The sequence below is a fragment of the Lactuca sativa genome, chromosome 6, assembly GCF_002870075.4.
Source record: "Lactuca sativa cultivar Salinas chromosome 6, Lsat_Salinas_v11, whole genome shotgun sequence".
Classification (NCBI taxonomy): Eukaryota; Viridiplantae; Streptophyta; class Magnoliopsida; order Asterales; family Asteraceae; genus Lactuca; species Lactuca sativa.
In genome coordinates this window covers 3994052-4014354 of record NC_056628.2, presented here as the reverse complement: position 1 = coordinate 4014354, position 20303 = coordinate 3994052, and the positions used below count along the sequence as shown (strand labels likewise).

The 20303-nt window shown below is 40.0% G+C and overlaps 4 protein-coding genes across 4 annotated transcripts; all 4 read right to left on the bottom strand.

The window, feature by feature from the left end:
• Positions 1 to 10164: 10164 nt before the first annotated feature.
• On the bottom strand, positions 10165 to 11151 carry LOC111886908 (uncharacterized). Its single transcript, XM_023883145.1, has 2 exons — positions 10713 to 11151; positions 10165 to 10613 (listed from the first exon to the last, which is right to left on the bottom strand). Exons 1-2 carry the CDS (start codon positions 11149 to 11151, stop codon positions 10165 to 10167), a joined length of 888 nt encoding a protein of 295 aa, XP_023738913.1.
• Positions 11152 to 11487: 336 nt separating this feature from the next.
• Positions 11488 to 13889, bottom strand: LOC111886873 (uncharacterized). The gene is made up of 2 exons (XM_023883113.3): positions 12266 to 13889; positions 11488 to 12187 (listed from the first exon to the last, which is right to left on the bottom strand). Exons 1-2 carry the CDS (start codon positions 12314 to 12316, stop codon positions 11657 to 11659), a joined length of 582 nt encoding a protein of 193 aa, XP_023738881.1. The 5' UTR covers positions 12317 to 13889; the 3' UTR covers positions 11488 to 11656.
• Positions 13890 to 14009: 120 nt separating this feature from the next.
• Positions 14010 to 15863, bottom strand: LOC111886871 (protein MOS2). The gene has a single exon (XM_023883112.3). It carries the CDS (start codon positions 15493 to 15495, stop codon positions 14269 to 14271), a length of 1227 nt encoding a protein of 408 aa, XP_023738880.1. The 5' UTR covers positions 15496 to 15863; the 3' UTR covers positions 14010 to 14268.
• Positions 15864 to 18031: 2168 nt separating this feature from the next.
• Positions 18032 to 20211, bottom strand: LOC111886879 (probable inactive shikimate kinase like 2, chloroplastic). The gene is made up of 8 exons (XM_023883120.3): positions 19837 to 20211; positions 19458 to 19645; positions 19181 to 19375; positions 19052 to 19113; positions 18905 to 18971; positions 18702 to 18820; positions 18455 to 18634; positions 18032 to 18367 (listed from the first exon to the last, which is right to left on the bottom strand). Exons 1-8 carry the CDS (start codon positions 20068 to 20070, stop codon positions 18270 to 18272), a joined length of 1143 nt encoding a protein of 380 aa, XP_023738888.2. The 5' UTR covers positions 20071 to 20211; the 3' UTR covers positions 18032 to 18269.
• Between the last annotated feature and the right edge of the window lie 92 nt (positions 20212 to 20303).

Genomic DNA, 20303 nt, shown 5'->3' with positions numbered 1-20303 from the left:
TGGCCCTGTATGAAGAGGGATGTGGCGTGGTTTGTATAGAGGTGCTTGATCTGTCGCAGGGTTCAACCTGTGCACCAGTGTCCACATGGCAAGTTGCAGCCGCTTGAGGTTCCCTAGGGGAAGTGGGAATAGCTTTCCATGGATTTTATCACCAAATTTATGAGGATTGTGAGAGGCGTGGATGTAATTTGGGTGATCGTCGACCGGCTGACAAAGAGCGCTCATTTTCTTGCTATTAGTGAGAGCTCTTCCGCAGAGAGGCTGGCAGAGGTATATGTGACGGAGGTGGTATCGCGGCATGGTGTACCGATATCGATTGTGTCAGATCGAGATGTACGTTTCACTTCCAGGTTCTGGAAGAAGTTCCATGAGGAGTTGGGTACTAGGCCACATTTCAGTACCGCTTACCACCCACAGACGGACGGACAGAGTGAGCGGACGAATCAGACACTCGAGGACATGCTTCGGGCATTTGTGTTGGACTTTGGAAGGAGTTGGGACATGTATCTGCCTTTGGCTAAGTTTTCCTATAACAACAGCCACCATTCGAGCATTGGTATGCCTCCATTTGAGTTATTGTATGGGAGGAGGTGTTGGACTCTCGTTTGTTGGAGAGAGGTAGGGTAGCGAGGGATGGGCAGCACTGAGATGGTGCTTCAGATGACAGAGCAGATACAGCAGGTTAGACAGAGGTTACTAACGGCCCAGAGTCTCCAGAAGAGTTACGCGGATAGGCGTCGATCTGAGCTCGAGTTCCAGGTTGGTGATTGTGTACTCCTGAAAGTGTCTCCTTGGAAAGGAGTGATCCGATTCAGGAAAAGGGGCAAGTTAGGGCCCCGGTACATTGGACCGTTTAGGGTGATTGCGAGGGTGGGCAGGGTAGCTTATCGATTGGAGCTACATGCGGAGTTGAGCCAGATTCTTGATACCTTCCACGTGTCTCAGCTGAGGAATCGTATAGCCAATGAGTCAGCAGTGGTGCCATTGGAGGATATCCAGGTGGATGCGGGTCTAAATTATGTTGAGAGGCTGATCGCGATCTTGGACCGGAAGGTCAAGATTCTGAGGAACAAAGAGGTGCCTCTGGTTCAGGTCCAGTGGCAGCATCGGAAGGGGTCCGAGCTGACTTGGGAGCCAGAGTCAGAGATACGGGAGCAGCATCCGGAGTTGTTTTCGGCATGAGACTTCAAGGGCGAAGTCTGGTTCTAGTGGGGGAGAATTGTAACATCCCGAAATTTAGGTAAGCTATTTAACCCTTCCATTTTATCAAGTTTTCAAGATTGGTCCCTTGAGAGAGTTCTTGTAGCAAATAAGTACGATGGGCGTACTAGGGAGTACGTTGCGCGTACTCATGCACTTAATTTGGACGCGGACTCACCTGAGTACGTTGGGCGTAACGGGTCCAGATGCAAACCCTAAATGATTGGCTTGTGCACTATTTAAAGGATGCTAAGGCTCATTTCTCAGCCTCCATATCAGAGAGTGAAACCCTAAGAGAGAGCCTTCCATCGTCCTTAGCTTGAGTGTGTGTGTGTGTGTGTGTGTGTTTTGGAGCTAAAAGTGTCTTGGTGTGTTTGTGAAGAAGAAGGAGAAGAGCTTGTGGTGGCTAGGGCTTGAAGTGCAAGTTTGGATCTGAGATCTACAGAGAAAGTAGCTTCATCTAGAGGTATAAAGTTCAAAACATTCCTCTTTATTTGGTTTGATGTTGCATGGACCATTTTTAGGGTTAAAAGTACCAAAGGTGGAGACTTTATGAGTGTAATGTACTCCATGGACCTAGATCTGTCCCATTTCAGTGATATTTGTGTTATAAATCCATAAAGTTTCCATCTTGGTCGTTTTTTGAGGTCATGCTTGAGTTATGAGCTTTCTAGAGTTGGGAAATGGAATGTTATGGGTGTTAGTGACTTGTCCAGCCATGCAAAGGCTTAGAGTCACCAACTTTATGGATTAAGAGGTTTAGAAATCGTCAGATCTAGAAGTTGGACGTGGGTCTTAACTATTTAAGACCTCAAGAGCTTAGAGTCTGAAACTGGGAGTTACACGGGGCGTAATCCCAGTACGCACGGCGTAAGGGGTCGCGCAGCCCGTTTCTGTGAGGACGCCGTGTATGCGGCGTACATGTTTGGTACGTGCAGCGTAACCCGAAGAGTTGACTTTTGTTGACCTTTAAGGTTTGGTCAACGCGCGGCGTAGATGATGTGATTTCTTTGTGATTTATGCTATGTATGTTACAGAGTTTTTAGAGTTAGGACCGGAAGGTCCACAGAGTTAGGGCCAGAGGTCCCACGGAGTTATGGGACTGGAGGGTCCCACTGAGATACATTGACCAGAGGGTCAAACAAAGTTATAGCCTCAAGTGGCTAATATGTGTTGTGTGTGGTATTTTGGGGAACTCACTAAGCATTTATGCTTACAGTGTTGTGTTATGTGTTTCAGGTACCAATGAGGATCGCGGGGAGGCGTCGGCTGGATCAGTACACACACGAGGAGCTTTTACATTTTTATGATCTTGGGATGTGATGTTATGAACTGATTATGTGATACAATGATATTTTTATAACAATTACGAATGAAAGTGTTTTTTTTTAATGTGAAAAATTATTTGAAAATTTGGGTGTTACAAGTTGGTATCAGAACCTTGGTTTGAGGGATTCGGGTGCACCTTCGGGCGTATGTGAACTCAAACTGAGGATTTGAGGGATTTTCAAAATAAAATTCACAAAATTTTTCTCAAGAGTAACAAGTTTTTGAAAGAGCAGAGCAGAGCCGTGTGTACGATCAGTCAACGCCCGAACGGTGATTTCCCAAAATACCCTTACATTAAGAGTTATGAGATATGTTATGATATGATATGCATGCTAGATTTGGCTAGGTATTCTTATTAGGACTAAAGTCCTGATTTGTGATGCCTTAGCCTAGGGATTTTGCTGCTAGGAGATGCTTGAGAGTGAGTAGATAGCAGCGAGGAGCTTATGAGAGACCTGTTAGAGAGTAGGCTATGCATAAAGAGAGTAGAGTACTTGGGACTTGGGATCCTAGGAGGAGGACTTGGGGTGAATATTGATGTGGTGTGGACGGTAGCATTGGGCCCGTACTACCGAAGACACCGGATCCGTGCGCAGCCCAAGTAAGAATCCTTAGGGTACCAGGGATCGAGTAGGATTGGGATATCGAGTGTGTGTACACTCGAGCGAGTCTCTGATATCTTGTGTTGTATTTCAGAGAGACATCATGGTTGGGACACGCCACAGGCCAGGGACTAGCGAGGGGGGTGTGAGCGATGAGGATCTCCGCCAAATGATTCATGATGAGGTGGTTGCTGCCATCCGCGCTGAGATTCCAGAGATGTTCGGGTCTATCAAGACCACACTAATTGAGACTTTTGATGAGCAGTATGTTGCTCTTACTGATGTTGTTTTTGCTACAGCCACTGCAGCCGTTGCTGCTGCCAGGCCGCAGGGGGTGACGCGTTGCTGTACCGGGAGTTCAGTCACAAAAAGCCACCAGAGTTTGATGGGACTTAGGATCCGATAGCCACGATGAGGTGGATCTCTGACATTAAGGGGTGCTTCTACACATGTTCATGTCCGGAGCATCTGAGAGTTCTGTTCGCGCTGAACCAGCTTCGCTTGGGGGCAAAGGATTGGTGGAAGTTTGTGACAACGCACTATTCTTCTGCAGAGCTTGCTGCGGTGACTTGGGAGAGGTTCACCTTTATGTTTCATGATGAGTATGTTCCCCCGGTGGAAAGGGAGCGTTTGGCCCAGGATTTCTTGACCCTCAAGCAGGGTACTGAGTCTGTTACTGTGATCACCAGGATGTTTCATGATAGGGCGATGTTCTGCCCTGAGCACGTGTCTTCCGAGCAGGCACATATGAGTCAGTATTTGAGTATTTTTGAGGAGAGACATCCGCGAGTTCGTGGCGAACTCGACGTACCGGACATTTGTCGAGCTTCAAGAAAATACCCGGAAGAGGGAGATTGAGCTAGAGACTCAGGCCAGGGAGGAGGCGGAGTCTCAGGGGAGAGATCGGCAACTGACACAGTCCCAGCCGGCTGCCAAGCGGGCTAATCCCGCCGATTCGAGATCAGGGAACCAGAAGGGCCGCACTTGTGGCAAGTGCGGCAAGAGTCATGACGGGGTGTGCAGAGCAGGGTCTTGCTACAAGTGTGGCAAGGAGGGGCACATGGCCAAGGATTCCCCCAAGGGGTTTGCAGTTTGTTTTCACTGCAACCAGACCGGACACCGGAAGGCCTAGTGTCCGCAGTTACGGGGGTCAGCTCCGGGAGGTTCTCAGGGATCTGTCCCTGCTGCTGTTAGAGCTACAGAGAGTCGGCCGGTAAAGGTCGAGGCGCCAAAGGCTCGCGGGAGAGCCTTCTAGTTGACAGCAGACGAGGTCCGCGCAGCACTCGATGTTGTGGCTGGTATGTATTCTTTCATATGTTTATTTTGAGATTGTGGTGTTATGCTTATATTGTGATATGCGTAGGTACATTTCTTGTGTGTTCTATACCTGCTTTGGTGTTATTTGACTCGGGTGCGAGTCGTTCTTTCATGTCATTAGCCTATAGTCAGCACATCAGTATTCGTCGAGAGGCATTGAGTCGACCTTTGCGAGTTTCCATAGCTGACGAGAGAGCAGTGTGTGCCACTGATGTGTACTCGAGATTTTCATCGTCGATTTTCCGATTGATTTGGTCCCGATTGCTATGGGAGATGTCTGTGTCATTGTGGGCATGGACTGGCTGAGCAGATTTGGAGCGGTTATCGACTGCGAGCAACAGTTGGTGACCATACGAGACCCTAGTGGGGGAGTTCTTAAGGTTTATGGCGAGGGTACCCGTTCTGGGTCAGCATTTTGTTCAGCCGAGAGAGCGAGGCAGAGTCTACAGCAGGGCTGTAGTGGGTCTGTGGCTTATGTGGTGGATACGAGGGTAGGTGTAGAGAGACCGAGGTCGGTCGATGAGGTCCCAATAGTGCATGAGTTCCCGGATGTTTTTCCCGAGGAGTTGCCGGGTGTGCCTCCCGAGAGGCAGGTGGAGTTCCGTATCGATTTGGTTTCGGGGGCAACACCTATCGCCAAGGCGTCTTATCGCCTTGCACCTCCAGAGATGCATGAGTTATCCTCGTAGCTTCAGGAGCTTCTGGGAAAAGGGTTTATACGGCCGAGTAGCTCGCCTTGGGGAGCGCCGATCCTTTTTGTCAAGAAAAAGGATGGTTCACACCGGATGTGCATTGATTACCGGGAGTTGAACAAGCTGACGGTCAAGAACCGTTACCCCTTGCCAAGGATCGACGATTTGTTCGATCAGTTGCAGGGAGCGTCTTGGTTCTCCAAGATTGACTTGAGGTCTGGATATCATCAGATGAGGGTGCGTGATGAGGATATCCAGAAGACAACGTTCAGGACTCGTTGCGGGCATTACAAGTTTGTGGTGATTCCTTTCGGGCTCACCAATGCACCAACAACGTTCATGGATCTCATGAACACGGTGTGCAGTCCGATGTTGAATCGTTTGGTGATCGTGTTCATTGATGATATATTGGTGTATTCGAGGTCCAGAGAGCAGCATGAGGAGCTTTTAAGGGAGATCCTCGGAGTTTTGAGATCAGAGAGGCTTTACGCTAAATTCTCCAAGTGCGATTTCTGGTTACGGGAGGTCCAGTTTCTAGGACATCTCGTCAACTAGAATGGGATATTAGTCGATCCGGCCAAGATTGAGGCGGTGATGAGTTAGGAGGTGCCGAGATCCCCTTTGGAGATCAGGAGTTTCTAGGGGTTGGCCAGATATTATCGGAGATTCATCCAGGAACTCGTAATGCATCGGTCGAGGTTTTCGATCCATCCCGGGGCCACTAAGATGTATTTGGACCTGAAAAGAGATGATTGGTGGCCCTGTATGAAGAGGGATGTGGCGTGGTTTGTAGAGAGGTGCTTGACCTGTCGTAGGGTTAAGGCCGAGCACCAGTGTCCACATGGCAAGTTGCAGCCGTTTGAGGTTCCGTAGTGGAAGTGGGAATAGCTTTCCATGGATTTTATCACCAAATTGATGAGGACTGCGAGAGGCATCGATGCAATTTGGGTGATCGTCGACCGGCTGACAAAGAGCGCTCATTTTCTTACTATCAGTGAGAGCTCTTCCGCAGAGAGGTTGGCAGAGGTATATGTGACGGAGGTGGTATCGCGGCATGGTGTACCGATCTCAATTTTGTCAAATCTAAATGTACATTTCACTTCCAGGTTCTGGAAGAAGTTCCATGAGGAGTTGGGTATTAGGCTGCATTTCAGTACCGCTTACCACCCACAGACGAACAGACAGAGTGATCGGACGATTCAGACGCTCGAGGACATGCTTCGGGCATGTGTGTTGGACTTCTGAGGGAGTTGGGACGCGTATCTGCCTTTGGCTAAGTTTTCCTATAACAACAGCCACCATTCGAGCATTGGTATGCCTCCATTTGATTTATTGTATGGGAAGAGGTGTCTCCCATTGTTGGGGAGAGGTGGGGTAGCGAGCGATGGGCGGCACTGAGATGGTGCTTCAGACGACAGAGCAGATACAGCAGGTTAGACAGAGGTTGCTGACGGCCCAGAGTCTCCAGAAGAGTTACGCGGATAGGCGTCGATCCGAGCTCGAGTTTCAGGTTGGTGATTTTGTACTCCTGAAAGTGTCTCCTTGGAAAGGAGTGATCCGATTCAGGAAAAGGGGCAAGTTAGGGCCCCGGTACATTGGATCATTCAGGGTGATTGCGAGGGTGGGCAGGGTAGCTTATCGATTGGAGCTACCTGCGGAGTTGAGCCAGATTCATGATACCTTCCATGTGTCTCAGCTGAGGAATTGTATAGCCGACGAGTCGGCAGTGGTGCCATTGGAGGATATCCAAGTGGACGCAGGTCTAAATTATGTTGAGAGGCCGATCGCGATCTTGGACCGGAAGGTCAAGGTTCTGAGGAACAAGGAGGTGCCTCTGGTTCAGGTCCAGTGGCAGCATCGGAAGGGGCCCGAGCTGACTTGGGAGCCAGATTCAGAGATGCGGGAGCAGCATCCAGAGTTGTTTTCGGCAAGAGACTTCGAGGGCGAAGTCTGGTTCTAGTGGGGGAGAATTGTAACATCCCGAAATTCATGTAAGCTATTTAACCCTTCCATTTTATCAAGGTTTCAAGATTGGTCCCTTGAGAGAGTTCTTGTAGCAAATAAGTACGATGGGCGTACTGGGGAGTACGTTGCGCGTACTCATGCGCTTAATTTGGACGCGGACTCGCCTGAGTACGCTGGGCGTACCCAGGGTAACGTTGGGCGTAACGGGTCCAGATGCAAACCCTAAATGATTGGCTTGTGCCCTATTTAAAGGATGTTAAGGCTCATTTCTCAGCCTCCATATCAGAGAGTGAAACCCTAAGAGAGAGCCTTTCATCATCCTTAGCTTGAGTGTGTGTGTTTTGGAGCTAAAAGTGTCTTGGTGTGTTTGTGAAGAAGAAGGAGAAGAGCTTGTGGTGGCTAGGGCTTGAAGTGCAAGTTTGGATCTGAGATCTACAAAGAAAGTAGCTTCATCTAGAGGTATAAAGTTCAAAACATTCCTCTTTATTTGGTTTGATGTTGCATGGACCATTTTTAGGGTTAAAAGTCCCAAAGGTGGAGACTTTATGAGTGTAATGTACTCCATGGACCTAGATCTGTCCCATTTCAGTGATATTTGTGTTATAAATCCATAAAGTTTCCATCTTGGTCGTTGTTATGAGATCATGCTTGAATTATGAGCTTTCTAGAGTTGGGAAATGGAATGTTATGGGTGTTAGTGACTTGTCCAGCCATTCAAAGGCTTAAAGTCACCAACTTTATGGATTAAGAGGTTTAGAAATGGTCAGATCTAGAAGTTGGACGTGGGTCTTAACTGTTTAAGACCTCAAGAGCTTAGAGTCTGAAATTGGGAGTTACGCGCGGCATAAGGGGTCGCACACCCCGTTTCTGTGAGGACGCCGGGTACGCCCAACGTACATGTTTGGTACGCGCAGCGTAACCCGGAGAGTTGACTTTTGTTGACCTTTAGGGTTTGGTCAACTTTAGGTTCTTTGAGCCATGAGAGGGGTAAAATGGTCTTTTACCCTTCTGAGAGTACTAAAAGAGGGAATAGTCTAGCCTTGAGAGATGTATTGATTTAGAGTGTTTATTTCATATGATTAGGCGGTGGCTAGACCCGATTTTACAGAGTTCGAGATTACCGAGTTACCCGAGGTGAGTCTTCTCACTATACTTTACCTAGAGTGGTAATTAGAGTTATGTGACAGAGTATTTTGTATGCTTTTGCATGATGTGATTTCTATGTGATTTATGTTATGTATGTTACAGAGTTTTTAGAGTTAGGACCGGAAGGTCCACAGAGTTAGGGCTAGAGGGCCCACAGAGTTATGGGGCTGGAGGGTCCCACTGAGACACATTGACCAGAGGGTCAAACAGAGTTATAGCCTCAAGTGGCTAATATGTGTTGTGTGTGGTATTTTGGGGATCTCACTAAGAATTTATGCTTACAGTGTTGTGTTATGTGTTTCAAGTACCAGTGAGGATCGCGGGAAGGCGCCGGCTTGATCAATACACACACGAGGAGCTTTTACATTTTTATGATCTTGGGATGTGATGTTATGAACTGATTATGTGATACAATGATATTTTTATAACAATTACGAATGAAAGTGTTTTTTTTAATGTGAAAAATTATTTGAAAATTTGGGTGTTACAGATATAATAGTATACCCAAAACAAAACAAACAAAGATTTATAAACTAAATAAGCAAATTGTCCCGAATAAGCAAATTGTCCCAAACCACAATTACCACTTATGATATTTACTCCAAAAATTAATTAAAATCCCTCCTACCCATGAGTTAAATAATCTATTAAAAATCTAAAACCAAATGGTTTCTAGCCCTACGATATCAGGTGTTGTCTTTCCTCCTTAAAGTTGAGGGCAAGGTTATCAAAAACATGATTTTGATCGTAGAATTGCACGATTCTATGATCCTACATATGCATTTTGTTTTCAATCTTAGTAAACTCGTTTTTAGGTAGAATCGGAGTCGTAAAATCAAATCCTAAATGATTTGATTCTATCGGAGTTAACTTTGACTTTATTTGGCTATTTGACCCTAACTTAAAAGACTAACAGATGAAAATGATTAAATTAGAAGCATAACGAGGGAAAAAATACAACTCCTCGATCCTCATGATGGCGAACGCAAACCCTACACCCATTTTTTCTCTCCTCCTTTGAAGTCTGAAAACACGAATACGCTTGAAGCCCTAAAGCCTTTATCAAACCTGACGAATTGTGAGCTTCAAGATTGCAATTGATGACTTGATTTGAACCATGTATCTCATTCTCAGTTCTCACCCCTTTCTAATTACTACTCTCTCAGTTAGTGTTTTATTTTAATCTAAATATGTTGTTGTCTACTTGTGTAGAATGTAGATGATGGAAATTAGATTGTCATCAGATATGTATATTACTTTTTGAAATCAGATATGTATATCAGTTTAGGACTTGAAAAGTTAAAATATTATAATCAAATATGTATATCAGCCTTCGAAATCAAATTTTGAAACTAAGAACATTTATGTTCATATATGTATATCATATAACTATCACCCTTTGAAATCAAATTAAAATCAGAATTTATATTAGATTATCAACCTTGGAAATCAAGTTATAATCAGAATTTATATCAGATTATCAGCCTTTGAAATCAAATTATAATCAAAACTTTTATCGAGTTCTAAGACTATCATGTTCTAGATTTGTATAAGAGGCTGTTTGGTAGCATCTGAATTATTCATATCTAGATGATGCAGATGTCTGGATGATGTAAAGGGTCTGTATGATTCTATACCTGAATGATAATTTGATGTTTGGTCAGACATCTGAATATCTGTCTCTTAACGGTGAAAATAACCATTTTATCCTTCTGAACTATTTGTTACTGATTGGTTGGACTGAATGATTGTGTTGAATGATACTGAATTTGAAAATAATTATAAATAAAATACAAAACTTCATATAAAATCCAAATTAAACATAAAACAAAATACAAATTAAAATTCATACAACATCCAAATTAAACATCATACAACATCCAAATTAAACATAATCGTGAAAGCATACAACTTTAAAGTAATTGATTAACAATCTGGTTACGCAAATTAGCCATATATTTGTTGTCTTGGTTACTCCATTGAATGTCATGTACGCTTTGGTCATCACTTCCTCCACTTTCTTCAGTAGTAAACATAGTTTCCTCTTCTAAGTCCATAAATAATTGATCACGAATATTACATTTCCTAATAAAATTATGGACTGCAAAACAAGCAAGCACTATGTCTCTTTGTATTGGAAAATGATAAGGAGTCATTTGCTTTAAGATTGGGAATCTCGCCTTTAAAACTCCATAAGCGCGCTCAATAACATTTCTGAGTTGTGCGTGAGCATGGGTGAACTTTTCCTCTTTGGTTAATGCACGTTGTCTTCGAAAATCCGATAACCAATACCTCGTATTGCGGTAGAGAGCCATAAATCCACAAGTGTTGGTGTATGCGGCATCACAAAGGTAATATTTGTCTATAAATGTTAATTTTGCAATTGTTATATGAAAAATAGATAATGTATTTAATAATCAAAGTTAAAAAAATAATAAAAAAAAATAAAAAGATTACAAACCTAACGGAGGAAATGGAAAGCTGGAAGTTGGGTTAAATACAACTTCTTTTAGAACTCGTGAATCGTGTGCTATGCCCTCCGAACCGGCCCATACAAACGTGAATATCATATCAAAATTACAAATTCCAATAACATTTTGATAACGTTCACCTTTTCCTCTTCCCCTATAACGAGTTTGTTGGTCAGCGGGCACGACTGCATGTACAAGAGTTCCATCTAACGCACCTATCGCTCCCGGAAATATTTCTTTCAACCTTCTATGTCGTCCTGATGTATTTGTGGTTGCACTAGAATATGTTGGCACAATAATTTCTCTTGCAAAATTCATCATCGCATTTCGAACCTCATGAAAACACCTGTGAATTGTTTCTGTTGAATGTTGAAATCTGCGTTTAACCATTCTAAACCGCTCATTGTGTCCGATGACAGTAAAAAACATAGCTATTTTCTTCAGTGGTTATAGACCGGCTACTTTGCAACCAATTTTTTTGTTTAAAATGGTTGCATAGTAGTACATATGCTTCTCGTGAAAGGCGCATCAACTCATGACATCGTAAAGAAGATCCATGCAATAATTCTTGCGTAAATTCATGACCGGTCAATGTTGAATTCAAGTCGCTTATCCTTTCTATTCTTATCGAAGCTAAAAACATCCAATACCAAGAAAACAACATGAAATATACAATATCACCTGTCAACCAACATATAAAAGTCAACATTTTAAAAACATAATGTCAAACAACATATAACATTCAACATTTTAAACACAATAATGTCAAATAAAATCCTAAAAAAGTTTAAAATTTTAAATCCATAACACACATCAAACAAAATACTAAAAAGTTTAACATTTTAAATCCATAACACACATCAAATAAAATACTAAAAAGTTTAACATTTTAAATCCATAACGACACACATAACATAAAATCCTAAAAAAACCATCACATCAAGCCATACTTTGATCCAGCATTCTTTAACCACATCTCACAAGCTTCCGTCGGAAGAAATAACCAAACTTTTCTAAGATCAGCACTTTCACCAAAAAGCAAAACAGTCGTTTGGTATCTTGGATCAGATATTCCCCATTCCATTTTCACCAACTTTTCCATACATGATGCCATATCGTGTTCTTTATGTTTCTCCACTAACATTCTTGCAACTTTGCTAATTTCATCACCGACTTCAACGATCTTTGCGTTGATTGCTGCTTTTCCTTTTCCTTTACCTCCTTTGTTTTTGAAAACACTAGAGGTTCCTTCATTTGGACTTTCGGGTATACTTTCCATGTGAGTTACATTAATACCATCGACGTCATTTAAATTAATGTCGGGTGAGTCATGAGAGGGGTGGGGAAGTGTAAAAGATGGCCCCCAACCATGAATGTCAGTCGCAGCCGACCCATCAAACAACTGAACACAAAGATCAGGGTACACTAGTGGAGAAGTCTTCAAAGTTTCTACCATTCTGTTTGACTGCTTGAAAATATTATAAATATTATTAAATATTATAAAATATTATTATATATTACTTCCTATAAAAAATTACAATACCTTGATCTCTAGTTGCCATTCGTCTTCTTCCATGTTAAACGTGTTAGTCATGGGGTTATAGACATTGTCTGTTTTGTTTTTTTAATTTCAACCAAGCACAATACTTTGATTTCAAGTAGTCGTATCGGTTTTTCATTTGCTTTTGATCAACTAAAAAATTGTAATCTGTTTTCAATCTTTTAGCTACATTCTTCCATGAGTTCGCTTTCAAACTACTCCATTCACGCCCATAAGTAGTAATTTCTTGAATACAAGCTTCAAAAAATGTTTTTTCCACACCTTATATCTGTTTCTAATTCATTCTTGGCCTTTTGTGCCATTTGTGCAATGTCTAGTATTCAAAATTCACCAACAACATGTTTCAGCAAGAAAATCCAGCAATGACAAAAAAAAAATCATAGCAGCAAATCAACAAGAACACATATTTTTTGAACTTCCAATCACAGATAAATAGCAAATTAGCAAGAAACAACAACAAAACAGCAAGAACACATATTTTCGGACTTATAATCACATCTAACAGCAAGAAAACAACAAATCAACATGAATACAGCAACAGCAGCAATACAACAATGAAACAGCAACAACACATCAACGCAAGGAAGAAGAAGGAAGCAAGGTATGCTAGACAAAATAGAAAAACGTACCGGTGAAACGGGGGAGACGACGACGAAGGCAGAGGTTGTCCGGCGTTGGAGGTCCTACGGTGGCCGATTGAAATCGACGCAGGGAAGAGGATTTTGGGAAGAAGACGCTCGAAGAAGAAGAAGAAGGGCGCAGAAAAAAAGTGGCGGACGTCTTGTATCTGTTTTTAGGGCAAGGGTATGAAAGGAATAATTACCATCCAGACTCCTTATCTCATCTGACCGAATAAGATAATATTTTTTAATGTCTGGCTGATTAAGAGGCTGAAATAGTGTCAACCAAACGCTTGAATCTAAACGATTCAGAGTCAGCCTCTTTATGAGATCATTAAGAGGCCAAACAAAAAACCCCTAAGCCTTTTGAAATCATTGTAATCAAAATTTGTAGTAGATGATTTGAATTTAGAAGAGAGAAATGATATGGATGTTATTGTTATGTTAGATTAGATTGGAAATGATATATATTAGCCATCACAAATGTTTTAAACATTCTACACCTTGGAGACAATCAACTAATGTATGATATATTTTGCATGTTTAAACTTATAATTAGATTGTTTTTGTAGAATCTTAAGATTCCGATTCGATTTTACGATTACGGTTTTACGGTTTTGCAAACCCAAAAACAATTCTGTTAGAATCTCCATTTTGCAAACCTTATTTAAGGGTATGTGGAATTAAGAAATAATTTATGAGTAAATTTGATTTGATGTTCAAAAAATTAAAAAATCTAAAACCATATTTTTGGTATCATAGAAAAATCGGTAATAAAATAATCTTGAGATCTAAAGAAAGATGATGGGTGCTCTCTCACTGGAAAGAATAAATCTCTACTTACTAACTTCCATTAGTTTTTCAATAAATTGCATTCTTAACCATACATCATAGGTTTGACCATTGACCAGCCATTAGGTGTTTACAAATTGCTAATTACTCAACAACTTGATCATATTGAAATTCAATTAAAGTAATAAGAGGCCAACTCTCAACAAAGTAAATGGTTACGCTAAAATCATTAAAGGTAATGAAAAAAACTGAACCAAAAAACATAGATATTCACCCAGACATTTAATCAAACACTTTGTCTGCACCTTACAGAATATAAAAATATGACACTTTAAACAGAAAATTAAGCAACATGTCGACAATATTGTGATTATGAATAAAAACTACATTACATGTACCCATTTTAAATGATAATCAACAAAAGCTTAAAAACAAATTCCCGAGAACATCAAAATGTAATAAAGATGCAAGACATTGAACCCATTTTGAATTCAAACCAGTATAAATCACAAAGTTGTACACTCTCATATGGTTTTCAGAAAATCTAACCTGAATCATGAACAACAAATCAAATCAGTAACCAATATCATCAGGATCTCCGAGATACTCAGCAATTTGCTCTAATCGAACATTGATCAAAGCATGTGTATCTGCATCACGAACAACTGCAGTTTCATTATCATTATCTTTCTCCTGCAAACTCCCATAAACACCCTTATGCCTACCATACAAAACAAGAACAGGTCCGCCTCGTCTAGGGAGTGCAGTCTCAAGAAACTCTTGTTCTACACCTTGTACAAGCTCCCGACTATTATCCATGGATATATCACAAGTAGTGGGGCCCACAACATCCACAATCTCACCCTTTTGTAAATACAATCTCCCTCCTTTTAACTGTTTGCTAATAATTCTTACTCTAATGTGACTATTTAACCAAGATTTTGAAGTGGTAGGAGCAGGACTAATTTCATGCCTCCTTTTACTACCCTTACGCTTATCATAACTTGATTCATCTCTTTGACTGTGACTCCGGTGAACTGTTGAATCTTTGCTCCTCCTATCACCACCACCACTCCGCCCTTTCACCTCCTCCCTACTCCTCCTATCACCACTACTCTCTTTTCTTTCCCCATTGCTAACACCTTCTGTTTTGGTTTTTGTAGATCTGTTGTTGCTTTCAGTGGTCGGTGGCATGGGCATATCATTCACGAACCCTAACCCTTCTTTCCCAGTTCTTTTTGTGTACTCAACTACCTTGACATCTTCTTTGGCATTCTTCCCAATTCCTCTCCCTTCAACCCACCCATACCCTTTTAGCAAAGCAGATGCGAAGTCCTCCACAGACATATCTTCGAACTCTTCCATCCCTCTATCCTCCGGTAACCTCTCCAGATCGTTTCTCAACTTGTTCAACATCAAATTATCGATCGAGGAAGTCGATTGGGATCTCTGGACTTTTGATTCTGAATCAGGTGCAGAATCTTTCTTGCCACGGAGATTGAGACCATATGTGATGTTCGGATCGGTTTGCTCGACAGTATGATTCATGACTTCGAATTCAAGGTTGGGGTCGTCGGATTTGACCGGTAGATCGATGTTCCGCATCTTTTTCTGAGGTCTCCATTCGTTGGAAATCGGAGCAATCACAACAGGGTTTTTGGAATTGCGATCCGCTAGGGATTTGGATGGGTCAAACTCTGTGACGAATTCTTTTTTCAGAGACGATGATGGCTGATCCTGCAATGATTTTAGAGTAGGTTTTGGGGGTTTTGAAGATGAAAGGGAAAAAGATAGTTTCATGGTATCCTGAAGGGGAAGATTTAAAGGTGGTGTGGGAATTGGCGATCTGTATATCAATCAAGACCAAGGTTTTTCAAGCAATTCCTCTTCGGATTATTATTAGGGTTCGTAAAAGAATGGGGGTGTCACCTTGTTTTGGGTTTGCCAAAACTCGTGTCGAGATACAAAAAATAAAAATACCTTCAGTTAATAGCCGCCAAAAAGAGATTCGATCGAGAAGCCAGGGTGTTTGCCGTCGATAGAAATCAGCAGGTGATAAACTAGGGTTCGATGAAGATATAAAGGTGAGGATCCATGGCATGAGTAATTGCCCAGATTGTGAAGAAAACTAAGATTACAAGGGCTAAAATGTAACTGCAAGTTTTAAAAAAATATAAAAAAATTTGGTGTTTATATTTGATAGTTCTGACCGAAAAACTAGCTGGTAATAACATAAAAACTAGATGAAATAACCTTTGGTAAACTAACTAAAATATATAAAATGATATAAAAACATATTTTAAAAAAATATATTTTTATAATTAATTAGGAGTATATTTGAAAAAAAAATTAAAACTTTTAAAAAGCTAGTCTAAAAAGCTATCTTATAAACTACTTTTTGGCTTACCAAATATTACAACGAAAAAAAAAAAAAAAAATTAATAAACTAGCTTATCAGCTAGCTATGGCACGCCAAACATAACCTAAGAGTTTATTTTTATAAGCTTTTTTCTAACTTATTTTTCAACTTATCAATTTATTATGACTTACGTCAAGAAATAAGGTTAAATAAACGAGCTTATAAAATATAAGCTCTCGAAAAATAAACCCTTAATAAGCTAAAACAAACGCCCTTAAAAATTTGTTTACTTTTACCAAACAAAGGATTTGAAGTCATGTTCTAGTTTCATTTAAGATGAAAATAAGGGATATAAATATAAATAAAAATATAGTAAAAGAAATTGGTGTTTATAAGTTTAATTAAGAGAAGGAAATTGATTGAAATGGAATAAATAATAGTAATCACTTTTTTTTATTTAGAAAGAAACAAAGAATGTTTAATTTTTCTTTTATCTTTTTCTAGCTTTAAAATATAAAATACAAATTTATTTTTCTTTACTTTCTATTCTTTTCTCTTCATATTTTTTTTATTTTTTCTTTTCTTTGTTAAAACTTGGAAACTAGACATAAATTTTAAATCCTAATAAAATCCTCAATCCAAACACATTTTAAAAGAAGAAAATGATTTGATAGGGTAATATAGCTTTTATTTTGTACACATATTGAGTCATTAATATTTTTTGTCTATATTTGACCATTTAACTTGTGTTTTTCTTTTTACATATTCAGTCATTATAGCCGGTTACTCAAGGTTAAGCCGGAAAAAAATGACTTAATAAGATAATATAATATTTAGTTTATATACATTTAGTGTTTAATATTTTTTATTGCAAAATAAGTTCTTGTTGTTTTTGTATACATTCAGTCCTTATAATTGGTTTATTCAGGTTTTGCTCACAGCATCTTACGTGGGACAATCATTAATAAAGTGTTCTTATACGAGCCTCATATCAAAACATCCCTCATATCAAAACATCTCGTTAATGATTGTTGTATGTGGTTCAATTTGACATGTTTTTCTTTAACCCATTGTCAAAATTTGCATTTTTTATCTTGTTTATTTAGTAACAAAAAAACAAATTTTAAGCAAGTAAAAAAGAATGTCAATTTGAAAAGAACAAAAAACCTATTTGTAGGGGAAAAAAAGGTCAAAATTGACATACCAAGGAATTAGGAAAGACTAAATTTTTTGTTATGGTGTTTTTTTTGTCTTAGAAGTGCAAATTTCAGTTGGGAGGAAACAATCACAAAAAAATGTAGTTGTCTACTATGGAAATAGATGAAACCAAAGTTGAAGACATCTTCTGCGTAGAGAAAACTAACGCACCAGAATCTCATCTCGTGGTCAACTGAAGAAAACATCCCTCTTTTACTTGGTGAGACACGATGCATTAGTTTTCCCCTTATAGACATATTAGATTACAATAAGTAGTACTCCATGTTTCCGTTTCTTACATATTTCAAGGCAGTAGTTGTAGATTGCATTTGTTATTTAAATTTTTGTAATTTCCTTGATGAGTAGAGAAGAAAATTGTTTCAGTCGTGTTATTTCTTTTGGTGTTTTCTAGGAGATTAGTTATCTCGAATTTGGGTTTTATCATGTCTCATAAACCAGAAAGTGGACAACCCGATGAAAACCTCACCACAAGAACGAACAACTTCAAGCACTCCTCCATCTTAACAATTAACACCGTCTCACAAAGTCAAGTCGGACAAATTTGGTCGACATCCTCCTCCTTAACGCCTTTCTTTTGTTGCCTTCTATTTTTAGAATGGTATAAATATCTTGAGATCCGTTTCAGCCCCTTCACAAACAAGAACCACTTTGTCCAATCTCATCGTACCAATCAGAATTTGAGAAAAATAAGGTAGTTTTGTCATTTTATATTACTTTACTTTACATTTCAATTTATTTGCTAAATTTGCAAACCAAACAGAAGCCAACAAAGAATTCCATTACACATCAACTAAAAGCATCATAGATTCAAATTCCTTCTGATATTACAGTTCATTTAAAAGATTCCAATTCCTTTTTCTAAACATTCTGCAAACAAAACATGTCATTATGCTCTTACATGATTCTTTGTCAGTTGAAACAAACATGCATTATCTTAGGTATGAATTCTTGCTTCAGTTCATCAGAATGGATGCAAAAACTTGTCAAGAGCCGAATATTATACAGCACCTGTTCCAGATGATGGGTCCCACCCTGGTGGCTTAATATTCGGCCAATCACCACGACATCCCAGCCTTATATAAAGACCCTTCTTACCTTTAAAAATGAAAATCCATTTCATTTTAATTAGAATTCATGAATTTTATAAGAAATATCAACATCAAAATTATCACACACACACACCTGGAAGTTTTTTATCCGACAGGATCAATTGTTTAAGGGCACTCAATGCAGCCTGTGCCACAGCTTTAGAGTAGTCACTATCCCAACCACCAATCTTCACCACCACATCAGCATTACAAAAACCCTGACCACCACCACCCTCAATGTTCATCCTGGCCTCCTCTTTTGCCGCCACTTCATCTGAAACAAGTCAAGAATCACAATGAAAAATGTCAAAGAAAAAAGGATATCAAGTCAAAGGTTTGACCTTTAGCTTCAGATTGTGACAGCCAGACTGTAAATCCGGCGTAAAGATGCCGCCAGCGATCCCCACTTGCAGCCGCCCCGTGCCGCCCTCCTATCGTTGCAACAACCGAACGAATATGACTGCCAATGACAGGTGTCAATCAGTCAGTCATTCCATCATTTCATCAAAATAAAAAAAGGAAAAATGTTTTCATTATTTCATACCTACTTAGGCTTTCCAATATGACACCTTCTGCTTCTGCTACAGCATTTGATCCTTCTGCAATCACCACTAGAATTTATTAATTATTACTTGTTAAATTAACACAAAAAAGTCTTGGTTTGTTCATAAAGGTTGATGAAATCACTCACATGAATCAACTGTTTGCTTGGTAAAAGTTTCCAGTAGCTCTTCTGTATTCAGTGGTGTATACCTGAGAAAACCAGACAACAAGGGTAAAATGGTAATTTCAAATGTTGGGGTAGAACATAGTCACATACCCAAGGCCAACGGCTAACTCTCTAGAAACTTTATGGTTGATTTCTGAGGACTCCCCAACTAAATAAACTGAAGCCCCTTTCAGAAGTTGCACAACTCCAACTGTTAATGACTCCCATGTTTCTGTAATGTCAGGCCATTTCACATCGGGATCTTGTTTCTTTAAATTTACAACCAGTTGATCGTCATCTAACAACCTGATTAATCAAATAGTTATTAATTGAGATTTGAAGCATCGAGGTCAATGAAAATTTGGATTTTTAGAAGATGGAGACGTACCATATTGTTTCTGCTGGCTTTATCTTCTCATACAAGCTGATTTCCATGGCGGTTCTAAATGATCCATCGTGTTTCGTTTTGATAGTTAGGAATTTCTCATCGATGTCAACAATGACATCCTTCGAGCTCTGAATGCTTTCATCTCCAAGAAATAATCTCAGCTCTACCTCTTGTGAGTCATCTGAAAACTGTCAAATGTTTCAGAAAGTGACCAATGAAGAAGCAGATATGGTTTCATACTTGTAGAAAATTTTAACTCTGAAGAAGAAAATATGGTTTCAGATTACTGGGAACGGAAAATCTGCATAAAACTAAACCCTAATAACAGAGAAAACCGTGCTTACCCAACTCGGGATTTACAAAAATTGTTGGTAGTTACCTCGTAATTGGTAGTGCTTGTTGACACAATGGAGGAACTGCTGCAGATGAAGCTGATGGCTTTTCTTGATGAGGCGAGATTGATTGAATTTGAACGATGAATTGAAAAGGGGGTAAAATTGGATTTTGAAAGTGAAATTGTGGTTTTAGGGAAAGTAAGATGAATGGGCTGAAGTGATTTTGAAGAGAGACATGAAGGAGAAGGTAGCGCCGATAGTGTGCTGGGAATTGCCATGATCGTTAATGTGGTTGAAAGATAAGGAGGGAAGATATAAAGCTCACATGTGTTCTAGGAGAGTTGAGTTCCACTTGGAACGGTGCCGTTTACATGTGAACATAATCCATGTCACTTCTACGGTTTTGCCTACGTGTTTTTGTGCTTTAAGATGGTCACTCTTCAAACAATCCACGATAAGTTCAATATGTATTAGAATTAGAACTTTTAAAGTTTAAAATGTAGTTGTTGAA

What these genes read in the sequence shown, in the direction of transcription:
- LOC111886908 (XM_023883145.1), bottom strand. Translation starts at nt 11,151, where the DNA reads ATGTTTTTTACTGTCATCGGACACAATGAGCGGTTTAGAATGGTTAAA. An exon ending in CTTTCCATTTCCTCCGTTAG is followed by an intron (nt 10,614 to 10,712) that starts GTTTGTAATCTT and finishes TAACATTTATAG; the next exon opens with ACAAATATTACCTTTGTGAT.
- LOC111886873 (XM_023883113.3), bottom strand. Translation starts at nt 12,316, where the DNA reads ATGACTAACACGTTTAACATGGAAGAAGACGAATGGCAACTAGAGATC. An exon ending in AATGGCAACTAGAGATCAAG is followed by an intron (nt 12,188 to 12,265) that starts GTATTGTAATTT and finishes ATTTTCAAGCAG; the next exon opens with TCAAACAGAATGGTAGAAAC.
- LOC111886871 (XM_023883112.3), bottom strand. Translation starts at nt 15,495, where the DNA reads ATGAAACTATCTTTTTCCCTTTCATCTTCAAAACCCCCAAAACCTACT.
- LOC111886879 (XM_023883120.3), bottom strand. Translation starts at nt 20,070, where the DNA reads ATGGCAATTCCCAGCACACTATCGGCGCTACCTTCTCCTTCATGTCTC. An exon ending in CAAGCAAACAGTTGATTCAT is followed by an intron (nt 18,972 to 19,051) that starts GTGAGTGATTTC and finishes AATAAATTCTAG; the next exon opens with TGGTGATTGCAGAAGGATCA. An exon ending in ATATTGGAAAGCCTAAGTAG is followed by an intron (nt 18,821 to 18,904) that starts GTATGAAATAAT and finishes TGTCATTGGCAG; the next exon opens with TCATATTCGTTCGGTTGTTG.